This window comes from Lates calcarifer, linkage group LG21, assembly GCF_001640805.2.
Source record: "Lates calcarifer isolate ASB-BC8 linkage group LG21, TLL_Latcal_v3, whole genome shotgun sequence".
NCBI lineage: Eukaryota > Metazoa > Chordata > Actinopteri > Centropomidae > Lates > Lates calcarifer.
In genome coordinates, this window is record NC_066853.1 from 7,967,917 (window position 1) to 7,991,675 (window position 23,759).

Sequence of the window (23,759 nt, forward strand, 5' to 3'; positions counted from 1 at the left end):
AAAGTTGAGAGAATGAAGTCACGCTGTGCTGCAGTGTGTTTATGTTTTAATTTAATCAACAGCTGCTTTTATCCAGTGACTTACAATTAACCTTATTAGCAACTACCTATGGAAGTTATCTGTGGAACAAACAGATCTGATGATTCCTGTGTTTCCAGTGATCGGAAGTAACTAAGTACATGTACTCAAGGACTGTACTTGAGGTACTTTAATGGTGGTAATTCCATTTTATTCTTCATACCTGTAATCACTCCTGTAGTGGGGTAAAAAGTTCACATTTGCCTCTGGAATGTAGTCAGTAATGTAACATGGAAAAGTTAGGGGGCTTTATCTCCCACACAGTTCTTTCTGTATTGATGTGAGCCCACTAAAATTAAAGCTGAGACTTGCTGCTTTAATGTAATATTAATTAGTTTATTTCAAATTGAATGTGGAGCCTGAAGAAGACAAAGATATATCACTGTCTAAATACTTATGATATTGGCTCTATATGTTTCTAATATCTTACAATAGATAGGTCTAAAAATTCCTAATGTGTGATATAGTTATTATAAAATCATGAAAGCTTTAATGTGACAATTTTCATGTCAGATGTTATGATTTGTCATAACAAGAAAGGCACACACGATAGTGTCTGATGGTGTTTCAAATAAGCCTGTTTGAGGTGACTCTCTCGTCTTAAACACTCTGCGACAGTAGGTGGCGGTAGTGTTACTTAGCTTTGGATGCCGGCAGCGTGTTGAAACAGGCAGAGGAAGAAGCTGCATAAGGGAAGTGCCGCAGTGAAGTTCAGCTCTGTTCTTCGTTGCGTACATGTCGACCAGCGTTTTTATCAGCTAACCAGAACAAGAAGGCTTCATCCATTATTTTTAAACTGTATATCTAATATATATAACCCCGCAAAATGGCCACTGGTAAGTCGGCATGTCTTGTGATTGTGTGTCCATTTTGTTTGGGTTTTTTGTATGAATAATGAAAAGTGGGTCGTGTAGCACCCGAGCTAAATTAGCCGCTAACCGCGAGGCCAGAGAAGGGGCTCCGTCTATTTAATGGAGTCTTTCATTAGCACTGTCGAGTTAACTTTATCGGACACTTGGCTAAACGTGTGATCAGTACGCAGTTAAAGTTGTGATCACACATTACAAGTTAACGTACCCATACTTAGGGCCAAGTGTATGGAAATTTCGCAGACTTAGCACAGCCGTGTCGCGGCTAACGTGGCTAAGCCTGCTAAACGCTTCTTTGTTTACGCCGGTGCTGTTGTTCCCGCTGTTGAACGAGAAACATGTTGCGCCACCTGACCACATGTAGTAAAGTGGAAAATAGCTGTTTTCGAAAGGCGTGTTGAAACACAAAACTGTGCCGATGCGAATGAACAGCATTTGTTAAACGACGGAGGCTGGTTTCGTTTCAACATTTAGCCCAGGCCGACACGAAATTGACCGCCATTTTTGCAGGATCGGCGTGGAGACGGGCCTGTCCCACTTCTCACGCCTATTTCTGCCTTTCAGCTTTCATGGCTTCTTTGGCTGCTTAGTCACCTTCACTCTAGCTAACGCGTTGCTGTCCTTCCTGTCCCACTAATAATAAACTTTTGTTTTATTTGTCTTGCAGATTCAGGCTACGGTGGCTCTCAAAGGTAAATGAGTCTGACATCTTCAACCCTAGCTCCGTTTTTAGCCTTTATATTTGTACAGTTGGATAAATTAAATATGCCGAATTTACTATTAGCACTTCCTGTTTGTTACGCACCATTGGGATTATTGACAACTGTCAGTGAATAATTTGGATACTGAAGAAAACAAAAAAATGCCATGAATCTCAGGCTAGTTCTGGAGTTGTGAGGACCGTCTTGTTTGTGCTTTCACGGACGTTTGTGATGCAAATGGCGATAATGATATTCTCAGAGAGCATGACGCACACTCAAAAACAGTCTAAAAGTGTGATACAAATTGCTCTAGACACTAGCAGGTTTTAAGGGCTTAAGGTGAACTGTGCATCACAGTTGCTGCAGTTGTTGATTATGTTGATATGCATCCAGATTACTATAATTGCCTTTCTGTTGCTTGCATCTGTTCCCTTCACTTCAAGCAGTATCAAGTATTACAGTCCACACAAAGTAGCTAAGTTTAGCAGAAAACCACCCAGTCTTTCAACACTGACTCCAGTTGAGCCACATAAGTGTTTAATGCACCAAAAACTGAAAGCTAACTACTTTTATCATATGTCTGTAGCTACGGATCATACACTGGTCAGCAGGGTGGACAGGTAAGACCCTTTTCCAAACTACAGTTTACCTGTAATCATTATAATTTCAAATCAGATTTTACTGTATGATTATAACCTGTCTAAATGAGCTCTCTTGTTGACAGGGTTATGGACAAGGAAATGGCAGTGGCTCTTATGCGGGACAGAGTTATGGAGGCTTTGGACAGCAAGGTGCAACACAAGGTCTGTGTGTGTGTGCGCGTGTGTGTGTAAAAAATTATGGTAAAGTCAGAGCAGTGTTGTGTGAACAGGAGGGAACTTTTCATGCTTTTTTCTTGTTTTAGTTGAGAGACTGTAAGACAAAAAATGAAACATTGTTTTGAAAGGAATTAGATGCTTCTCAGTTTAGTGAACTTTTCGACTTGTCTTGTATTAATTATTATTTATTTTTTGCAGATGGTTATGGCCAGTCTCAGCAACAGAGCTATGATAATTATGGACAGGAATCATCTGGGTAAGATGCTAACATCACATTATACAGAGACATTTTTGATTGTATCAGCGCAATCATGAATTGTACTGGAGGTTAGTTATGCAATGTAGTTTAATTTGATTGTAGTTTAACGACTGATGTTGTTATACTTGTCCTAACCTGCCTCAGCTCATTGGTGGAGTCAAATGTTTGTCTTTAGTCTTGTGTGAACTGTAACAATTTTTCTAAAACCACTTCAAGGTACGGGGACAAGTCGTCGTCATATGGACAACAAGCCTCTTATGGACAGCAAGGCTCTTATGGGCAGCAAGGTTCCTATGGTGGGCAGGGAGGAGACAGCTATGGACAGCAGAGCTCCTACGCTGGCCAGGGGCAAGGAGGTGGCGGCAGCGGTGGCAGCTATGGAAGATGGAGTGAAGGTATGAAAACTGAATTTTAAATCAATTTGAAGACTATGTCTGTGTCCTCTAAGCAACTGTGAATGTGACACAGGTCACAAGTCAGGTTGTGTGTATACTCAGTAAATCTGTTTTGGCACTAGGTGAAGGTGGTGGTCAGGGTGGGAGGTTTGGACGTGACCACGGCGACCATTCAGAAGGAGGGGGCTTCAGAGGCCGAGGCCGTGGCGGCTATGACCGTGGTGGATACGACCGTGGCGGATATGACCGCAGTGGTGGATACGACCGTGGTGGAAGAGGTGGACCTCCTGGTATGGGGTAAGTTGCACAGTGCCACTGCCCCCAAGGTACCTCTGTACACTGTGAAATGAGACATGACTTGTCACTCAGCCCATCATCACTCAAACTACAGTCCATCCACTGAATTGATTTTCACCACTCATCTGCTTTGTGCTCCAGATCCTCAAACTCTGGTAATTCTGTTTCATTGTTTTTAAAACCTGATTCATCAAAAGTCATCCTAGATCACAGTGATAATATTCACCACCCCTCTGCATTTTGCTCCAGGTGCTTGAACCTTGTCAGAATTTTTTTTCCCAAAACCTGATACACAAGAGACACGCTGCTTTAAATTGATCAAATGATCTGTACTCCTATGTGCTGTAAGGTTGTGGTTAATTAGAGGTTCCGCTCGTGATCCTTGAGGTTTTAATTAAATCAATGGAGACTGAACGTGCCTGCCCAGATGGGAGCCATAAAGGCACCTGAGACCTGCTTGTGCAACCATATTATCCCAGACATTGGGACAGGTTTTGTCCATCCTGCAACTGAACAGCTGACAGTTTTTCTATAAACCGGGAAGGGACACCTTGTGTAATTTCCAGAGACTATATTTAAGTGAAATGCTAACATATTCACGTATGCTTCACCCAAATGGATGATTCTGTAATGAGAAATGCTGCAGCACATCATACAGATTTCTTACACATGGAAAACTTGTCCTCACCATTGTAAATGGGCTTTGTTCCCCTTTCTAGGACCTGCAAAAGTAGCAGAAATCAGTTTTGAAGAGAGATTCTAGCTATGGTATCCATCTGCCTGTGTTTCTGAGGAGAAAGATATATTTTGAATTTTTTTGGAGACAGCACTTGGTACGATTTGAAAGCTCCACATGCTGGGTGACTAGATAACGACATGAGGCCAACTGGTATAATGTTATTTTTCTCTACTGCGTATTTGTTCTCCATTTTATATAAATATCCTGAAACCAGTGAAAATGTTTTAATGCAGGCAACTGCTTCTCATATTTTGTCATTTGACCTTGATCTACATAGAGTGAGGGTTTTTTTGTGCTTTCATATTTCTATCAAAGTTAAATCTTTAGCAGCCATACTTTTTCAACTGCCAGAAACTCAACTTTGGTGTGTTCTTGTGCTCCGAGGACCACAGAGTAGTTTTTGAACAATGGAAATGCCACTGAAACGATGCCCTTAGACCTGGAGCCACATCCTCAGCTGCTTCACATTCAACAGGTTTCATTCAAGTGTTGTATATTTGACAATGGCGAAACATGTGTGTTGTGTTAACATGGATCTACATTTTATACTACAGGTGTTCAGAGTGATTGAACTAAAACTTGGACCTCAGTTAAAGGATCTCATAAACGCACTCAGTGGAAGATTGCTAATCAGTTGCTACACCCCTTTACACCAATTTGGCTTCTCATGTTTAAAAAAAAATTCAGCTGGTTTTCCAGCTCTTGGTATCCAATCTGGTCATGTAAAAAGGAAAAAAAGTACCAAATTTATTTGTAAATGGTGACCCAGTGACATGTGATAATTGTCTTCACTCGTCTGCCTGATTGTTCAGTCAGAGCTGCCTAGTCGTCTGTTCACTGATCTCTAATGTCAAAGACTAACGCATTCCTCGTGTGAGACATTTCCACCATAGTCGCACACCCTGGCAGGAGTGCATACTGATGGGGATGTAGGGGAGCTTTGAGCTCTCAGTTGGGACAAAGGAAAAGCCATCATATCTCCAATTTTTCCTCTGCAGAGGTGGTGACCGTGGTGGCTACAAAAATTACGGTGGTAAGTGACGAGCATCAGAACTGTGTCGGTGGGGGAGGAAAGAACTTGAGTTAGCAAAAAGAAAAAAAGGGGGATTTTAAAGAGAAAAAAACTCAGTGAATGCCACCATTTTCATGTCCAGATCCCAAGGGACTCCACCTATTATTCTTAGCAGGATTTCTCATAAATGACTTCAGATATGGTAAAGAACATGGAGCCTGAGTTGTAAAATAATGGTATTGTTGCATGAAGACGAGGGCTGATTGTAAATGACAGGTGTTCCCAGGACGAAGGAGGAAAACTTTCTAAAACTGGAGACATTTTGGTGGTTTTCATTTCTGGTGTAAGCTCAAAAAAAGAAAAGGAAAAAAAGAGAAAACAGAACAGTTTTGTTCTTGTTGCAAGGTGTTGGTATGTGATGCAACGGTATGAAAACACCCATCAGAGAGCTGTAAACAAGGACTTTGCTTAATTTTCTTTGTATCATTATGCATTGATAGGGATGAAGTTAATTATTATTTGTGTGAAACACTACAAATAGTTTAAGATTCCTTGCTCAAGTGTTTCTTCCATCCTCTCCTCTGTTTTACAGGTGGTCGAGACTATGGCTCAAGGGATGAACCAGGTAAGACGAACTTAAGAGTTACATGGCTAAACAGCAGCAGTTTGAAATTGAAAACGTGTCCAGTTGTACTGTAATTTCCTCCATATATAATCACTGAAATACAATTACTCCTCAGATGATTGCTGACGTCTCCTTTCTTCTGATCTCCTCCACAGCTGGAGAACAGGACAACTCTGACAACAACACCATTTTTGTACAGGGACTGGGAGAGGATGTCACAGTTAAGGAAGTTGGCGACTTCTTCAAGCAAATTGGTATTATCAAGGTATTGAATAAGTCCAGTTGCATTTAGTTGCTAATTTTCACTAGAATGAATTAAATTGCAATTACGTTTCAGTTTTAAAACGGCTGACGTCCACACCACTTTTGGAACTGCTGCTGGTCTCATTTTTATTTGAAAAGTCTGGTTTTACATTCTAGTCTGGACAGGCAGAAACTGAGACTTTTGGAAACGATAATAGAGAAACCCATGTTCACTTCCTGATTGGGTATCATCAGTCTGGACTGATTCGTCACGCTCCCATCACATGACCCTTGTACAAAACAAACAGCATCAGCCTCAACCACCAGTGGTGAACGCAACATTGATAATGAATTTTCAATATGTTTTTAACCTTAGTGTATTTACTAGCAACTGTTGTGCAGTTAAATTCTACATTTTTATAATGTTACAACCTCTCTACACGTGCAGGAAGCTATTTGAGCAATCTGCAACAGTTCCTATGTCAAACTCAGACCTACATGGAGCACCAGTTTTGAGTGACTGTTTACACTAGCACATGAACAGTCTTGTGATATGCATTTTCAGTTGTTTTCGTATTTCTCATACAGAGCTAAAATGCATGTTTGGATGGAATTCATATTCGTTTTTTGTTGAATGCAAAGGAACGTGTTGAAAATTCAACATTTTTGTGTTTTTAGGTGAACAAGAAGACCGGCCTGCCAATGATCAACATTTACAATGACAAGGCAACCGGTCGGCCAAAGGGAGAAGCTACAGTGTCATTTGATGACCCGCCCTCTGCCAAAGCTGCTATCGAATGGTTTGATGGTAAGAGCGCTGGCATATCTGTCAAACTCTCTGGAAAAAATTGAACATCGCTCTCACCGATGTGCTGTGTGTTTAATTTCAGGCAAGGATTTCAACGGCAAACCCATCAAAGTATCGTTTGCCACCCGCAGAGCTGAGTTCACGCAGAGAGGAGGTGGAAGAGGAGGGCGAGGAGGTGTGTACTGATTGAGCTGGCCAAGGGCTCAAATAACATGAAAATATCCAGTTTCTAAATTGAGGTACTTGTGTTGGATGTTGCTGCTTGGTTCTTGATCAGTCATCCTTTGCCCTTTTTTCTCAGGTTTCAGAGGTCGTGGTGGTGGCGGAGGACCCAACTTTGACATTAAAGGAGGAGATTGGCCCTGTCCCAACAGGTATGTGGGAGAGGATTTTATATTTTAATATAATTTTTAAAAATGGTCGACAATTAACAGCAGTATGTATGCGTAAAACGTCTATGTTATCTCCTTTTTTTTTTTTTTTTTTCCAGCTCTTGCGGCAACATGAATTTTGCACGACGGCAAGAGTGTAACAAATGTGGTGCACCTAAACCAGGAGATGGAGGATTTGGAGGTGGAGGTGAGTGCTCTAACTTGATTTTAAAACGTGAAGAAGCTGCTCCAGAGCTTCCTACTGTCTAAAATGGAGGATCGAGAATGACAGACTCCAGTAAAAGTGTTTTACCCTGTTGTATCTTCTCTCGTTTTACTGACAACTTTGTCGTGACTGTTTGCAGACCGTGGAGGCAGAGGAGGTTATGGCGGCGACAGAGGCGGCGGCTTCAGAGGTCGTGGAGGAGGTTTCCGCGGTGGAGACCGTGGTGGCTATGGAGGAGGCGGCGGGGGAGGATATGGAGGTGGCTACAAGATGGGTGGAAGGTTTGTGAAAGCTTTATTTGTTAACATTTTTACAAGCAAGATGACGCAGGTATGAGCTGTGGATCTTTGCTGATGTAGTTTGATTATACGACCAGGAGAGGGTGCAGCCTGCATAAGATGAGCAAACAACTTCTTCAGCTGTAATTTGGTTTAAGGCAAATGCTGTGTCCCAGTTTCATACAACATACTATCTGCATACAGCATGTACTGTATACCAGTCTTTAGCATGTACTATCTTTGCAGGGAGTAAACAATTAATTTAATTTAATTACTCTCACAGGGCACCTCTAGGTGAACCTTAAAGTCTAAAACATGAGATTCAGATTCCAGAAAAAAGGCACTTTAAAATTGGTTTAAAATTGTATTCAATATTTGTTCTTGCCTTTTGTTTACAATTGTGGGCTGTCAGGAGGCGTTTTTATAAAGTAAAAGTGGAATTGTTTCACAGTGAGTAATCTGTAGTAGCGGCACTGCGAGGAAGCTCTTCATTTCTTGATCCTCCTCTCTGACTATGCTCAAGGATTTGGGGTCAGACTTGTAGTTTTTCCAGTCTCTCCACCAAGACGCATCAAGAATTTATGGAGCTACGATTGCCTATGTCTGACATGGTGACCCTTGTGAAAGACAAAATCTCGTAGTCTGATCAGGATCGTTTTTGTTCCCCCCTTGAGGGTCTTTGGATGTACTGCTGCTCACTTGAAGGTGAAATGCTGAGTTAATGAAGGGGTTGTAAGAGGAAGAAGACAGTCTGCTTTAGTGAAAGCAAATGATGTTATTCATTTACAGATATTAGGGGGGAAGGGGTGGGTGAATGAGGAAAGGTGACACCATATTTCACCCTCACTGTTGCTTCAATGACAAAAGATACAGCCGCTAACAGACATTTTTGTCTTTTCCCCCACAGAGGTGACCGTAGAGACGACAGAAGAGACCGGCCATACTAAACATTGAACAGATGGAAACCATTCCAGCCCTTAGAGTTCGCTGTGGAGGGGAGAGGGTTTAGTTTGGGAAAACTGGGGGAAAAGAATCTGGAAAGGGGATAAATCAGATATTCTGATTTGTGTACCTTTTTTGTACTAGCCAGTGCATCCCAACTATGACTGTTCATTTGTAAGCGAGGGAACGATGTGTTGAGCTAATGTGAAGGGTCTTTGGGGCTGATTGGCACTGTTGGCATGTGGTCAAATGTTTTTTTTCCTTGCTTTTTTGTTTTATTTCTTTGTACATCATTTTAATTTTCTCTCAGATTCTAGTTGCAGATGTTTTGTGAGGTAGACTTCGTACCATTGTTTTGTATGAACGATTAAAATGTTTTACTTCCGTTCTTTTTTTTTTTTCCAAAAATGATATTAAAAAAACTGTGATCTTTTCTCTCTGCGTCGCTTGAGTTAATTACGATCATTTGCAACACTACAGACTGTAAATGCATCGTATCCACTAGTTGAATACAGAATGGAGAGCCTGCCTTGCTCTGCTGGTTTTACTCCCTCCGCTGCCGTGGAGGCGGACAGAGAGGGGCGGTACCGGCCCTCCCCCCTCTCTAACACCTGCGGGGCGGTTGGATCGGTCCCGTCAGTCCTCGCAGGGATGGAGATGTTAGGCGAGAAACAGCATGCTCCCACTCACTAAGCGAGGAAGGTCAACAATGAAAAACGTAGGAGCTGAACAGAAATGCGCGGTGCGGTGCAGGGAGCGGTGTGCTGACAGTGTGGTCCCCCCGCAATGAGCCGCCGACCCCCGGGCCGCTGGTGCGGAGCTGGACGGGACATGAGGGCAGCCTGGATCCTGACTGTGACCGCGCTCATCACCGCTCAGACAGCCGGAGGATCACCGCTGGTCCCGGACCCCGAGGTACTACTGTTAAAAAAAACTAACTGTAAACCGTAACAGAAGTTATATACTTAAAAAAAAAAAAACTTTGCATCCGTACCTGAATTTAAAGCAGCCAATTTGTTAACAGCTCTAAAATATACTTAACATCGTTTTATCGCCCGAATGACCTAATTTTATAAACACTATTTTGAGCTAACGAGACTTGAGACCTCACCTGTAAAACAGATGGATTTTCTTTATACATGTACTTTGTGATGACATCGCTACTTTTTATTCAGCACTACTTCAACATCCTAAATAACCCTGTCTGGATTTCTGTTGAGGTTTAGACTTCTCTGAGGTCTGTAAGATAAGATACTGAATGACTTCTAACAAAGGGAGGCTATATATTTTCACGCATAGTCCATAAAACATTTAAAACATGAAATGTGTGTTTTATTTTCTGTAATTAAAATAAAAATTCATTTAAAAATTCAGTCATTTTTGTCACCTTCATAGAGGATGGTTATGACTTTAATACTTTTATCAGTAAAGAAAAAATTTAGAGGAAAAAACTGGTTGATTTTACATTTATTTTCATTTTCATCCATGAGAATAAAACCTGTGTGTTCCCAGAATAGAAATATATCAAAGCTACTGTCGAGGCATTAGAGGGGTTTGTTCCATAGAGGCTGTTTGTGAAACTAAAGTTATCAAAGAATATGACAGAATCTGTCTGCAGAGATATATTTAATGGGGAAAAATAAGATACTTGAGAACTGCTGCACATTTAGTTTATTGTGTATAATAACTGATAATGTGAGTGACATGTCAGCCTGATGCTATAGCTGCACATAGTGACATAAAAGCCCACTTTTCTCTTTAGAGGAAAATAAATCTGTCACTATCTGTTCACTTGCCTCACAGTGGTTTGGACTGCAGAAGTAAACTTGACATCTGTCTTCGTTGGCCGTCTATAAAGGCTACACATTCACTCCATCAGAGCTGTAAGACCATACAGCATCAGACTACTATATGTGTTTCCACAGCTTCACTCTTGTTCTTAAATAAAACAAAAGCCTTCTGGCATATTTCAGCAGGACAAAGGGATATTTTTGTTACACATTCCTGTTTGCCGAAGTAGCACAGCTGTCATCTCCTTGGTTTTAATTTCCATCCCACCTTCACCAGATCTGTAATCATAGCTGCTTCTGCTGCTGCCCCAACACGAAACCTGCAACATACACACGAAAGGCTGTGATTGAAAGATCGTTATATTAAAGCTAGCAGCGTAACTAATCTCAAACCACAATGCAACAACATCTGTTGTCATGTACCCTGTTGGTTCATTTTTCACTGTATTTTATAGGTGTTAAACTTCAGAACTATTCTCAACTTGCATGTTTACGTGAAATTCTTATATAATGATAACTATGGATTTTCATGGACATCCTGAGGGTTTCTTTTTCCTATGGGTGGTCCTGATGTATACATCCTTTCTTGGTGCCCTACAGCAGATACGGCACAAATGGAAAATTATTCTTATAGTTTTGTAATTTCTCTTTTTCCTCTCTGGGAGTTCTGCCTCTCTGGGGATTTACCACAGTGTTTTTATGAGAAGCATTATGTTACTGTGAGACTGGTGTGAATCCAAAATGTGACTTTATGAACTTAGAGCAGTGATGACCAGAAAACAGTTTGTTCTGGAGTTTTCTGATGGATTTATGTGTTTTGTGCCTCTGATGCAGTATTGACGTATGATCACAATTGCAGGTTTTCCTGGAGAAGTATGGCTACCTCCACCAGGACAACCACATCCACAATGCAGTAGAGGTGCAGTCAGCTGTCCGGTAGGTGATGGAGCTGTTTTTCTTCTTCCCAAAGATGAATGTAGAAATCACAGCAGGACCATCACATTATTTGTTTATACTCTCATCACTTTGCTAACCAGAGCTTAGCTGGTTGTGTTGAGCGTGTTCACCAGGGGGAAGGGTGAGCTCAGTGTGGGACAAGCCTCGGGGCTGAACCATCAGTGAAGGGCAGTAAAACACACCCTCACCTCTGCACTGGGAAACCTCTCCTGAACCCTCACTGAACCATGCAGGAATTTAAAGAACCTCGCCCTCTGGCCCATATATTGACTGTACTGTAAACTGATGGGTTAGAAAACTGTGGTTGACAGACATATGATGTGTCAAACTGCTCTTTTCTACCATCTAGTCATTTAGCTTGATCTGACACTTTTAGATCACACAGATGTCAAACTGTCTGTAAAAGTAAGTGCAGGTCAGGAGGCAGAGGCTGTGTCAGGGCTTTACCAGTTTACTTGTGATCATCTTCAGCATGGGTTAATTTTGTATTCTCACAAATTAAAATATTAAATAGTTGTAAATAATTGACATTCCAAACCTCCAGAGCTAATCTTCTTCCTCTTCCTCCAATCTTGTTTTGAAAAACAGAGCCACTGATCTTAACTTTGCTTTAAGACACCAAATTACATTTAAGAAATGACATTAAATATCTTTCTTCAGCAGCATAAACCTTTCTAAACTCGTCTGAATCTTAGATCTGCTTGCTTGCACTTGCTGAGAGTGCAAACATCAGTAAACTGTAAATCTTTGCTCTTCTCAGAAACACACTTAGACTTCACATAGTTAAGTCAGGAGTCCCAGACTGGGAGTATAATTCCTGTTGATTCGCTTATTGTTGGCATGATTGAAAAGCCAAGTGCCTGTTCAGGAAGAAAGTCAAGGCAAACGTTTCCTCTCTCTGCAGCGAGTTCCAGTGGTTGTCCCGGCTTCCTGTCACAGGCGAACTTGACAGCGCCACCCTGAGGCAGATGGCAGAGCCCCGTTGTGGGGTGTCGGACGAGGGCAGCCAGCAGATCTGGGCTCAGAGAGTGAACGCCATCTTTACTGGGAAGAGGGCCACTGCAGGGCGACCTCAGAGCCGCAGGAGACGCTCTGCTGCACAAGGTATTGTGTTCAATGTGTACACCAGGTTTATATGTGTGTATTTGAGTATGTGTACATGGCATCCTGAGACCTCTGTAAAGAAACTGATATGGTTCGTTGCCTTGTGAGTGGAGGTTTTGTGTGTGCTGTTGTGGAGCGGTCATAAAGAGCCAACAGTTAGCTGGGAGGGTCCACCTTTGTAAACTGAAGCACTAAATAGAGCTCAGGGCTGTAATTAACGCTGGTGGAGTATCTGATGTTGCACGCGTCAGCCTGCAACATCAGTTGCAATTACACAAGTCCATGTATCCTTCACATCATCTCTACTGGGTGAATTTCAACCTCGGTTTTGCAACAACATTTTTTTCTCTCTCTAATTTAGGCGTTACTTGCTCCTCTGTGGGTTGAGAAATTTTGATGATCATTTAACCCATTGGATGCTTTAGAAGATGTCAGGGCGTCCCCTGAACAACAGCAGCAAATCCTGCTATCCCCCAGGTCCTGTTTCCACTGTCTCTTGACATCTCTGAGCTCTATAAACCTATGATCCCAGATTCTGGTCTAGAGATGGTTTGAGTTTTGATCAGTGCTGTTGCTTTTATTGTGTAGTTTGACTGTTCCCTTATATTTCTTCAGAAAATTGTGGGGACTCTTGTTGGAGATTATCCTAATTTTCTAATCTAATGAGCACAGTAATAAAAGCATTCATTGGTGAGCAGGTCACTGCAATTTGAACTGGTTAAAGACTGCAGGATTTAAAGTGTTTAGTGGTGGTTAAGAGCAGCTGAGCACGGCCAAATTTCTTGCAGACTCCATGAGGTAATTGCGCACCAAGGTCCTGGCCTCCTAGCTTAGGGTGCTTTACAGAAAATCTTTGGGAAATACAAAGAGATGTAATTTCTGGACTCGTGTAAACATGTTTTCTGCTGGAGCCGTTGAATCTGTAACACCCTAGTCGGTGTATTTGATAGTAAATCATTATGCTTTGATTAGCATGAAACTTGGATTATCGCCTCCTCCAAGAATTGTTCTTGGGCCTCTTGTCTGTTTGTTGGCTCTGTGAGGCTGTACTTGAGCACAGTGGACCAAAGTGGTGGACTGACCGCCTGACTGACCGACTCACCGACACTGCTAAAAAACACTCAAGTGATTCAGTGAAACCCAGTGAAGAGTGACTGGTTTTTGGTGCAAGATCTGGATCCCCTTGCATCGTACTGTAGTGTTAGAGGCTGTTAGTGCTGTGTGTAAATGTCTGTGCTCTTCTGTCTTTTGTTCATAATGTCTTTCTCTGGTGCTGTCATTCTTCACATCTCCTCTGTGAACAGCAGCAGCAGAAGAAGAAGCAGGTTCTCTGCTCCCTCTCTCTGCTTGTGCCTCCAGCCTCGTGGTGTGTGAAGCCTCCACATTCCTTCATGTCACTGACGAGGTTGGCTAATGTTCAGGGAATGCAGCGGCGGCTGATGTTTGCTGCTGCCTCTTCATGTCAGTACCTGACATGTTCCCTCTGGTAAACACATCCATAACTGACTGAGCGTGGATTACGTTGTTTGCCAGGCTGCCTGGCTGGCCGGCTATCTGAGTAGCCAGATATCTCTACTGGCTGAATGAGTGGATATCTTGCTGAGTGACTGACTGTTTGGGAGGATTACAGCTTGTTCTGGTGTAAGAAAACAAAGCTCTGTCATTATTTTAGTCCCAGACATGACTCACATGACAGGCGGCAGTATTATTACACAAAGAGTGGAGTTAATGGCAGATACTTTTACACCCTCTGGTCAAACCTCTTACAGATCTGGCTTCATATATCCTCTGATGTCGTGCAATAACTTAACAGTATTATACTGCTGTGTATCCACGTGTTGCTTTGTCCTCCAGAGGCAGCAGATATGTTTCTGCCTGAGGCTTGAGGAATGATAACTGGAACATTTTAGCATAGATATTTTAGTCTATCAGAATCAGGTTGGGTACAATGCCAGTAAAACCTGTGGTTTCTGGTTAAAAATTACTCAGCACATTGGCGGCAGAAACATTTGATTTCAACGCCTTAGTTATTTTTACCCAGGTTCTATTGATGCCAGTGTCGGTCGATCAGTCCAGTGCTTGGTCCAGACTGAAATATCTCAACAACGATTAGATGGATTGACAAGAAATCTTCTACAGATATTCATTTCTCCTAACTACGTCTGCTAATGCTTTTCACATTTATAGTTGAGATTGAAATGTTTTGACAACAACTGGATAGATTCAATGAAATGAGGCACAGATATTCATGAAAACTTTGTTGTGGTCCATGATTTTTTTTCTTTGTTCAGTAATAAAAATGAATAAGCAGGTTTAAAACAACATATAATTACACTGAGAATAAGTCTCAGAAAGGTTATATCACTGTAATTATTTTGCCAGGTAAATTATTGTCTTCTAAGGGGGTTGCCAGTCCACTAAATTTGGTTTCAACTCAATACCTAGTAATTCAAGAGCCGTAATCACCAATATTGATACCAGAACCAACACTTTTTATTATTAAAAGCAGCTCATGTGCTTGGGGAGAGCCATGTGTCATGCTGCATCATTAATAGGATACTTATGAAAATATTATCACCCAATCATTTGCCAGACATTAAGCCTTAATTTGTACTACTCACTGTTAATTATTTAGTTACATGCATAGACAGTTTTAATGGTAAATATCAAATGTTTATCGTGTGAACTCTCTGAACTAATGAGGCGATTTAAACTTAATGTTTAACAGTTTGAGCTGTTTGTCCTTGACGGCTGACACCGGCTGCTAAATGAGGCCTGCAGGCTACAGCAGCATGCAGATGAGTCAGACTGGCTGCCTGTTTATTCACTCACAGCTGTGGTGTGATGTGATGTTGTTTAGTGTTAGCATGGCTGCCTCCGAGCCTCCTGGAAACTCAAAAACAGACCTTGACTTTGGGTAGAATCTGATGGTCATTTCCACTGATATTTACAGAACTGACATTCCACCACCCTTGTCTAAGATAAGTGCTACAAGTGTGATAGGTGTGTGTGTATTTTTCAGAGGTGTGCACTTATAGATCTGCACCCTGCCCTGGAAACTGTTAACCACTTCATTGCTGTTTTACAATACAGTGGACCATTTACTGTAATTTTACACAACTTCAGCAGCATGCACAGAGAATGGAGTTCAGTGTCTGGTGGCTAACAAGGGCTGCAACAGTTCATTAGTCAATTAGATGATGGACAGAAACTGGACACTATTTGGATAACTGATTTATTTTTAAAGCTAAAATGCTTAAATTTCTTCTCTCCAGCTTCTACAATGTGATGATTTTTCATATCATTTTAGATTAAATGTCTTTAGGAGTTAGACAAAACAAACCATGTGATGACAAATTGAGATGGCAGGGCCAGACTGAAAGTTTGTGGCTTACGTTAGAAGATGAATTAAACATCCCTTGTTACATGCACATGCAGTTTATCTCTTTGTGATTATACATTCATTTTTTTTTTTTAGAGTTTTGGTATTTCTGTTTTGCGTGATTGAAAATTGCAAGAAGAGGACCACTTAGTCCAAGAGTTGAATGAATGGGTTGCTATGAAATTTGGTACGGACCTTTAAGTTTCCCCCTAGATGAATTATGACTTTATTAGTACAGTTTAGTACAGTTAGTACAGTTCTCAAGTTTGCAACCAAATATCTGCCAAACTAAAGACATTCTCATTACCCTCAACTGCATTTTAAAAATGACAAATTAATTAATAATGACATACTTGTATTTCGCTCTGTTGTGAATTAAACTTTAAATCTGACAAAGACATTGGTCAAAGTAGACTTTAGACAGGTAGGGGCATCTTTGTGCATGCGTGTGTCAAACAGCCTCCTTGACACCACCAACAAACAAAATCTCCCTGCACCTCCACAAACAATAACGTTAGCTATCAAATGATCTCAGTCACTTCCTAATGTCTGTGATAACCCTCCCGCCCTACACTGCTGCTATAGAGGGCATCATGTTAATTGCTTCCATAAGGGAAGTCGTGGAATGTCTTGTGTATTGGACTTCCTGGCTTCCCCCCGCTGTCCTCTGGGACCTCTTACTCTGCGGCGGTCTGGGGATGGAGGGAAGGCGCCTGAGCTCTGCTGAGAATACTGATCCACACACATCATGTGGCAACAGGCCTGATGTATATAGTTCATCCTGAAATGACAAATGGAGATGGGTTGGGAAAACAAGGGAGCGTGTTCATGTGTCCTCAGTGACTTCAGTGTTGTGACATACTGAGATCAAGCATTAAATCATGTGTAAAGATCAGACTTGTACAGGGAAATGTAGGTTGTAATGACAATGAATTGTTACTGTTTTGACTGTTATTCCCTCAGATACAGTTACAGTGTTCATGGCCCTAGGTTCTTCCACTCACTAATATTTCTGTGCACTGGGCAACAAAAATGCAGCTGAAGCACAGATTCTGTTTGTGTATTTTCTCACAAAGAAACACACTCTGATGTCATTGCCAAACCCATGTCTTAATGGCTCTAGATATTTAGATATTTTCCTGTCTCCAGGGTGCTATTGAGGTCTCTTGGTAGTTCACAGTATGTAGTGCATACCTCTTGTTTATCGCTCACATCTTCTACATAACTCTTTGCTGTGTATTTTTTAACCGAGGGCAAATAGCATTTAAAATAGCTCAAATCTGAAACACAAGAGCGTCCACAACATCCAGTCAGTGTGGGGCTGTAGGACTGAGCAGGAGTGTGTAATGGAGGTATGTGTGCAGACCTCCCACTCACATTTGTCAGGGCAAACATATATTACAACTACATTTTTAAATATTTTGACAGCTGTAAGTGTGCTTGATTTATGTAGCCATTTTCTGGTTAAACCTCAAATGTGAAAGTATGTGTAAATGCATGAAGCCCTTGTGGAAAGTCATCTCAAGTCCATTGGATTTGATTGTAGAATCTGTATCTCACTTTCTTAAATCCTCTGACCAGTACACGTACAAATACTAGTGCAGTACCTCTCTTTTGTGTTGTTTTTATGTGTGTTTATAATTTATGTGATCTGTGCACAGTCTTATTTTTATATACAGTCTATGGTGACATAACCTGTCATCCGTTCAGAACACCCATATTTATCCATTTATTCAAGGCTTAAGCTGTCTCAGTGTGGTAAATCCTCATCATGTAGAAGATCACGGGTGGAGCTGGTCGCGGTGATGAAGCGGGACCTGCAGTATCTCCACCTGAAGTTCCCGAGGATGATCATCTTCTCTTCCATCGTACACATGTACACAGGCAGTTAAATAAATCGAATAAAAAAGTATATTTGATACCGTTAAACCCACAATAAAGCTGCTGTAACTACAGTATTCATATGTTATAGGAACATGCTCATTAGCTTGGCTATTACAAATTACATGTGTTTCATGTCCAGTTTGTCAGTAAACTGTCACAAATAAAGGAGTTTCACCTTCAGATTTTGTGCATTGATTATTATTATTGTCAGATCGTATCTGATGTATTTTAAGACCAATCAGAGGCAGTTGCTAGGCGGGCCGGATTCGGACAGCCAATCAGCGTTTTTCTCCCATATTAGCTTACGTATGTCGTCATTGGTTTCGACGTGTCTCGTCATTGGTCATGACCGTCTGGGAGGAGCGCCGAGAGGCGGAGAAACAAACTCGGAAAACAGATTTAAACCAAGTTTGAACCGTTGCTTCGGTTTGCCAATACTGAGAGAAAACGTCGTTGCCGAAGAGGTCTGGATGCTAAAACAAACGCTGGAGCTGCTTTTTCGTCGAAGAAGAGTGAGTCTGGACGCCGAACACACTTAAGGTAAGTCAAACAGTTAGCGGCTAGCGTTAGCATTAACGTTATCGAAGAGCGTTAGCTTTACCCGCGAGCGTTAGCATTAGCATTACCTTGTAATGATATCTTTTAATTCCATTTTCAGTCGTATAATACGGAAGCGTATTGCTGCCACACCAGAAAAATAAAAACGGATCACTATCACCTTATAACGTAAAAAGTTTCACGTGCTCCAGCTTGGTCAGTTTATGGCGGATTATCATGTCGATGTGATCATTTGTATCCATTTGTGGTGGTATTGCATCGTTTTGCGTCGATAGCTGGCTGTTTATTGTCAGCTTCTTCATGGTTGTTTTGCATCCAATTGTGTCTTTGTAGTTTTCTATCTATTCCTGGCCATTTAACGTTTCTTTGCGGCCATTTTGTGTTTCAGTGTGGCAGTTGAGCATCTCATTGCGATCGTTTTGGGACTCAGTTTTTTTTGCCTCTGTCGTTTCTGTGTCTTTGTAGCTTTATGGTAGTAATCTGTCCATAGCCAATTATTGATCCCCTGTTGTGTGAATTATTGATTAGAAATTTGTTTGCGGAGACTTAATTGACTTCAGTTTTGAGTTAAATACAAGCTTGAAAACTAGATTTTAACTCTGTGCTCTTCCACAAGTTTTGGGCCTCAAGAGTAGGTCACAATGCATGAGCTGAGATTACTATTAGAAATCATAAAAGTATTCTAAAAATTGCTTTTCTCTCTGAGGTCAATAAAGTCATACCTTAGTAACATAATTGATTCATCTTAAAACTCGAAGTGTGATTGTCAAAGTTCTAGTGTTAAGTTTTCAGTGTTATATTCTTCTACACTGTTCAAGTTTCAGAGGTGAAGTATTCTTTATTAATTAGGTTATTAAGTGTTGTACTTGTGTTTTCCAGGTTTTCTTGTTCAGCTGCTGCAGCCTGGACAGAAACACCAGCTCTCACCTTACAAACCAAACAGGTATGTGTCCTAAAGATCTGTCCCAGTCTGAAAAAATGTGTTGGTGTGCTGAATTATTAATGTCAGTAACTGAGTTATTGTTTAACTCCTTGGTGTTTAATGAGTTTAGTATTGAATATAATATTAACTGATTATGTCTATAATTTAAAATTTTAAAAACTCAAAATAGTTGTCAGTTACTTTTCTGCCTGTGGACAGAAGTATAATTAAAAATACCACAAGTTAAAATCTTGCTTTCAAAAATGTGACTTAATTATGCAGTTAACAGTAATATACATGATTCCTCCAGTGATTAGTTGACAGACAATTACTATAGAAATTAAAGTTTTAAGATTTTTAAGGTTTTTCCCAAATATTTATTGTTATTGATTCTGGTGCTTAAAGATGTTTTTGTCATATGTGACCGTAAACAGGCCATTTTCTGAGACACTCCTCTAACATTTGTAGAACGTTCTGGTTCGCTGTAATGTTGAATATTAATGTGTGTTTTGGGGCTAAACTGTTGATTGAGGAATAGGTCATAGTGTATTGATCATTTCCTTTGTATATTTCTCTTTTTATGTCCTCCAGGTGTCACCACTTTGTCCATGATCACAGAGAGTCTTCATACAATGAAGAAGGTCTTTGAAACCAGGACTGAGGCCTCCAGGTAATTCACAAACAGCTTTACATAAACTGTCCTACACAGAGCACTGACATTAAATTATAGATCTTCAGCAATTGATCTGAGTTCTGAATAATTTGTCACAAGATTTAACTCATTATAAAGTTTATTTACATAGTTCATGAATGTTGAGTTCAAAGAACCACATCAGCTCTCTCTCTCTCACTCCCCTCCCTTCCTCACTCTCTCTCGCTCTTGTGTGTGATGTGCAACGTGAACACCAACAAAACACACCACACACTAACATATTCACCACCAACAACCAGTCTGGACTCTCGGAACTCCAAATCTCACACGGTCAAACAAGACTTTAGAGTACACGAACATGGTGGACGACGTGTCTCTTGTTTGTTGTGCTTCCGTCTTCAGTTAGCTTGCTTCCTGTTTGGCTATTGTTCCATTCCATGTGACAATTCACAGAGTGCGTGCTCAGCTTTCCTCAGTGTTCCCCCCCACACAACATGTTTTTTGATCAGAAATACTGAACATGTTTAGTGTATATCGAGGCGGTTCAGATTGTCTTCAGAACAGATCAGGGAGGGTAAAATCATTCTGGACACAGCTCACATCACACAATCTGACAAGATCATCATTCGAACCAACCGATAATTAGACCTTTGCTGACTTTGATTGGAAAGGGGGATTTGGGCTGATAATTGGATCAATTATCTCTCTGTGTGTACCCTGCTTTACTCTTTCTACCTCCTCCTTTCTCTCTTCCTTGCTCTCTCACTCACTCATGCTTTCTCTGTCTCTCTCTTCCTCTGTCTCATTCTCTCTCTCTCATTCTCTGTCTCTCCCTCTCTTTCTTTGTCTTGCTCCCTTTCCCTCTCTCTCTCTCTCTCTCTCTCTCATTAGTACAGTAAATCATAAATATGTAAAGAACTTTTCAACTTACAGTTCAGCTTCACAAGAAACACATCATTTTGCTTCATTTTGGCTTCTATCAACCAAATTTAGTTCAAATTTTAACTGACTTTGGAGAAAAAACATTTCCATCCACTGCTGTTGTGTGAATATCAGGAACTGGTGGAGTCAGTTCTCCAGTCAGAGCAGCTTCTTCTGTCTTTGTGTATAAAGCAAATTTAACTCATGGGTTAGTTCTGATTAGTCCAGAAGCAGTTAGTTCACATTTTGGTTTCTTTGTAGATTTAGTGTCTTTTACTTATTTATCTTTTGACAGTTTGAAGTTCAATACCCAGAAACTTTATTTTGATGTTACATCAGTCACATCTTTATATTGTTTGTTGCGTTTTTCTCCACAGGATTCAAACTTCAACCATTACATCACAGAGAAGAGACAGACATGAAGACATATTCAGAAGGTCAGTGTTAATTTATTCTCTTCAGTCTGACTCTGTCATTGTCTCACCTGCAGTTTGACACTTTAAAACCGCTTGTCTGGAACAAATAGCAACAAATTAAAGCTGCTGTAACTTATCAATTTAATTTAGTTTTATGCATACTATATACACTATATACATAACAAAATATAAAACCTTAGTTTAGAATAGAATAGAATAGAATAGACACCATTTTAATAAATAGTTTTAAAAATAAGAATAAAATTTAAATAGATAAATTGAAAACCCTTAAATATTAAGTATAAAATCAGCCTTCAAAATATTTGTCTAAAAAACAAATATAAAACCTTTAAAATGCATTTCAAACCCTAAAGAAGTAGGCCTAAAAATAAGGATAAAACATTTGACAACCTCATAAAATGAGTTTGATAAATAAGGTGAAAACCTTTAAATGTTTAACCTTTAAAGTCTGTGTAAAGCAATTTCAGAGATTTGACTATAAAAACATTATGTATGTTTACTTGTTAGAGTGAGGCAGTAATACACTTGTTGCCATAATAACACACTAGCCATCACAAAGTGAGTTTATTATCAGTGTAACATCATTATACTTTGTTTTAACCCTAACCTTAAACATCAGTAATTTGACTGCAAAAACAATGCAGCTTGTTTCTTGTGCTGTACTGAGTGGGCGTGATTTCAGCGCCTTCAGTGGACATACCCCCAGCGTCTCAGAGCAGAGAGAGGTCCTTATTTTTTCATGATTTTGAAACCTAATTTTATATATTTGCTGATTTTTTTTTTTTTAACCATTCAAATTTAGCTGGGTGGTTAATAGCACATTTTGCTGTGGTGTGACTAACTCAGAATGCCATCAGTATAACTGCTTAACACAGACTTTACAAGTGTGTGTGTGTACATATATATATATATATATATATATATATATAAAACATTTAAAACAGGTCTAAGAATTCAGTATAAAACCTGTACAAAATAAATTTTGAAGCTTAAAAAATGTCTAAAGAAGTACAAAACCCTAATCAATAAGTCTAAAAGCCAAGTATAAAGGGTTTAAATATATAGTTATAAATATTTTTAAATATCATAACATTTTTTCTTAAATGAATGCAATAATAATTTGTATAACTTGAGTTACAAAATAGAGAACTACAACTCAAAAGTTTAGAAAGACACTTAATGATTTTATTCCAGACAACATTTAACAAATCACAGCAAAGATAATGACAGATATTTGATCACAAGGAAACAATTGTTGAGCTGGTTAAAGTGGGGGTTAATGTAGTTATGAGCCCATTTTCCAAAGATAAATGAAGCATCTTTGTGATACAATTATTAAATAGTTGTATCATAAGCCGTTGAATGTTCTCAGAGGTGTTTTTCAGAAGTGTTTTCACCTGAATAACAGGAAACCAGCACTGTTTACAGCAGTTAGATGGTGGAGGTCTTTTATCTAATTAACAGCTTTGTAACACTTTTGTTTTCTTTCATCCACTTCAGGTCTTCAGCTGCTGTCGTCTTCACTTCCTGCAGAGACAAGAACATGTATTAATCACAGAAACTGATCAGTAAATCAAAATATTTTTATGTAATTCTGATTTTTTTTGACAGGGTTTTTTTTATGCCCTACTATACTGTGACAATTTTTGTCTGTTTTTTCCCCTTACTATACTATGTATATATACTAATATAATTTTCAGATATTGTTATATTTTATCTTGTTTTATATCTTGTCTTATATATGTAATGCCCTTATGTATTTTTGTTGTTGTGGGACTGAAAGGATTATCTTACTCAAATAAATACTTCTGAAAACTGAATATTTTGCTGGTCTGTTTAATACTGTATGAAAGTGAGTATTTGTAGCCAGAGGTTAGGGTTAGGGTTAAGGCTTTTAGCCAGTGTTACTAGCCTCAATTATAAATTTGAATTGCAAGCTCCAAGTAGAAAATATTTGGCATTTCTGCATTACAAAATCACTTTTGTGATATTAATTTGAAAATAGAGAAGCTCAACTGAAAAGTTATACTTTGACGGTTTGTGACATTTTATGACATTTTATGCCATTTTTGACATTCTTATGACAATTCTTACTATTACTATGACATTTTTTGATGGTTTTTGACATCTTACTATATCATAATGACATTTTATGACATTTTTTGACATTTTATGACATTTTTTGACCATTTTTGACATGCCTTGACTGTACTATGACATTTTTTGATGCCATACATACTATGACATTTTTTGACATTTTTTGACATTTTTTGACATCTTACTATACTATGACATTTTTTGACCATTTTTTTGAACATTTTTTGACATCTTACTATACTATTGACATTTTTTTGACATTTTATATGACATTTTTTTGACATTTTTTGACATCTTACATATAGACTTATGACATTTTTTACATTTTGACATTTTTTGACATCTTACTATACTATGACATTTTTTGACATTTTTTGACATCTTACTATATATG

The 23,759-nt window shown here is 39.6% G+C and overlaps 2 protein-coding genes across 2 annotated transcripts in view; both read left to right on the plus strand.

Moving 5' to 3' along the window:
* Window positions 1-747: 747 nt before the first annotated feature.
* taf15 (TAF15 RNA polymerase II, TATA box binding protein (TBP)-associated factor) lies at window positions 748-9,094 on the plus strand. Its single transcript, XM_018693398.2, has 16 exons — window positions 748-914; window positions 1,615-1,639; window positions 2,235-2,268; window positions 2,373-2,451; window positions 2,665-2,722; window positions 2,942-3,120; window positions 3,243-3,417; window positions 5,155-5,189; window positions 5,761-5,793; window positions 5,949-6,058; window positions 6,715-6,844; window positions 6,927-7,019; window positions 7,146-7,218; window positions 7,335-7,423; window positions 7,581-7,722; window positions 8,627-9,094. The coding sequence occupies exons 1-16, from the start codon at window positions 905-907 to the stop codon at window positions 8,664-8,666; spliced, it is 1,305 nt and encodes a 434-aa protein (XP_018548914.1). The 5' UTR covers window positions 748-904; the 3' UTR covers window positions 8,667-9,094.
* A 162-nt stretch (window positions 9,095-9,256) lies between these two features.
* The window catches only part of mmp28 (matrix metallopeptidase 28), a 31,481-nt gene continuing 16,978 nt past the window's right edge, over window positions 9,257-23,759 (plus strand). Inside the window, exons 1-3 of the mRNA XM_051065432.1 lie at window positions 9,257-9,576; window positions 11,311-11,387; window positions 12,313-12,512. Of these exons, the coding sequence (XP_050921389.1) occupies window positions 9,448-9,576; window positions 11,311-11,387; window positions 12,313-12,512 (406 nt within the window). The 5' untranslated portion in view covers window positions 9,257-9,447. The remainder of the gene's footprint in view (window positions 9,577-11,310; window positions 11,388-12,312; window positions 12,513-23,759) is intronic.

What these genes read in the sequence shown, in the direction of transcription:
- taf15 (XM_018693398.2), top strand. An exon ending in AGCAAATTGGTATTATCAAG is followed by an intron (nt 6,059 to 6,714) that starts GTATTGAATAAG and finishes TTGTGTTTTTAG; the next exon opens with GTGAACAAGAAGACCGGCCT. An exon ending in TGCTATCGAATGGTTTGATG is followed by an intron (nt 6,845 to 6,926) that starts GTAAGAGCGCTG and finishes GTTTAATTTCAG; the next exon opens with GCAAGGATTTCAACGGCAAA.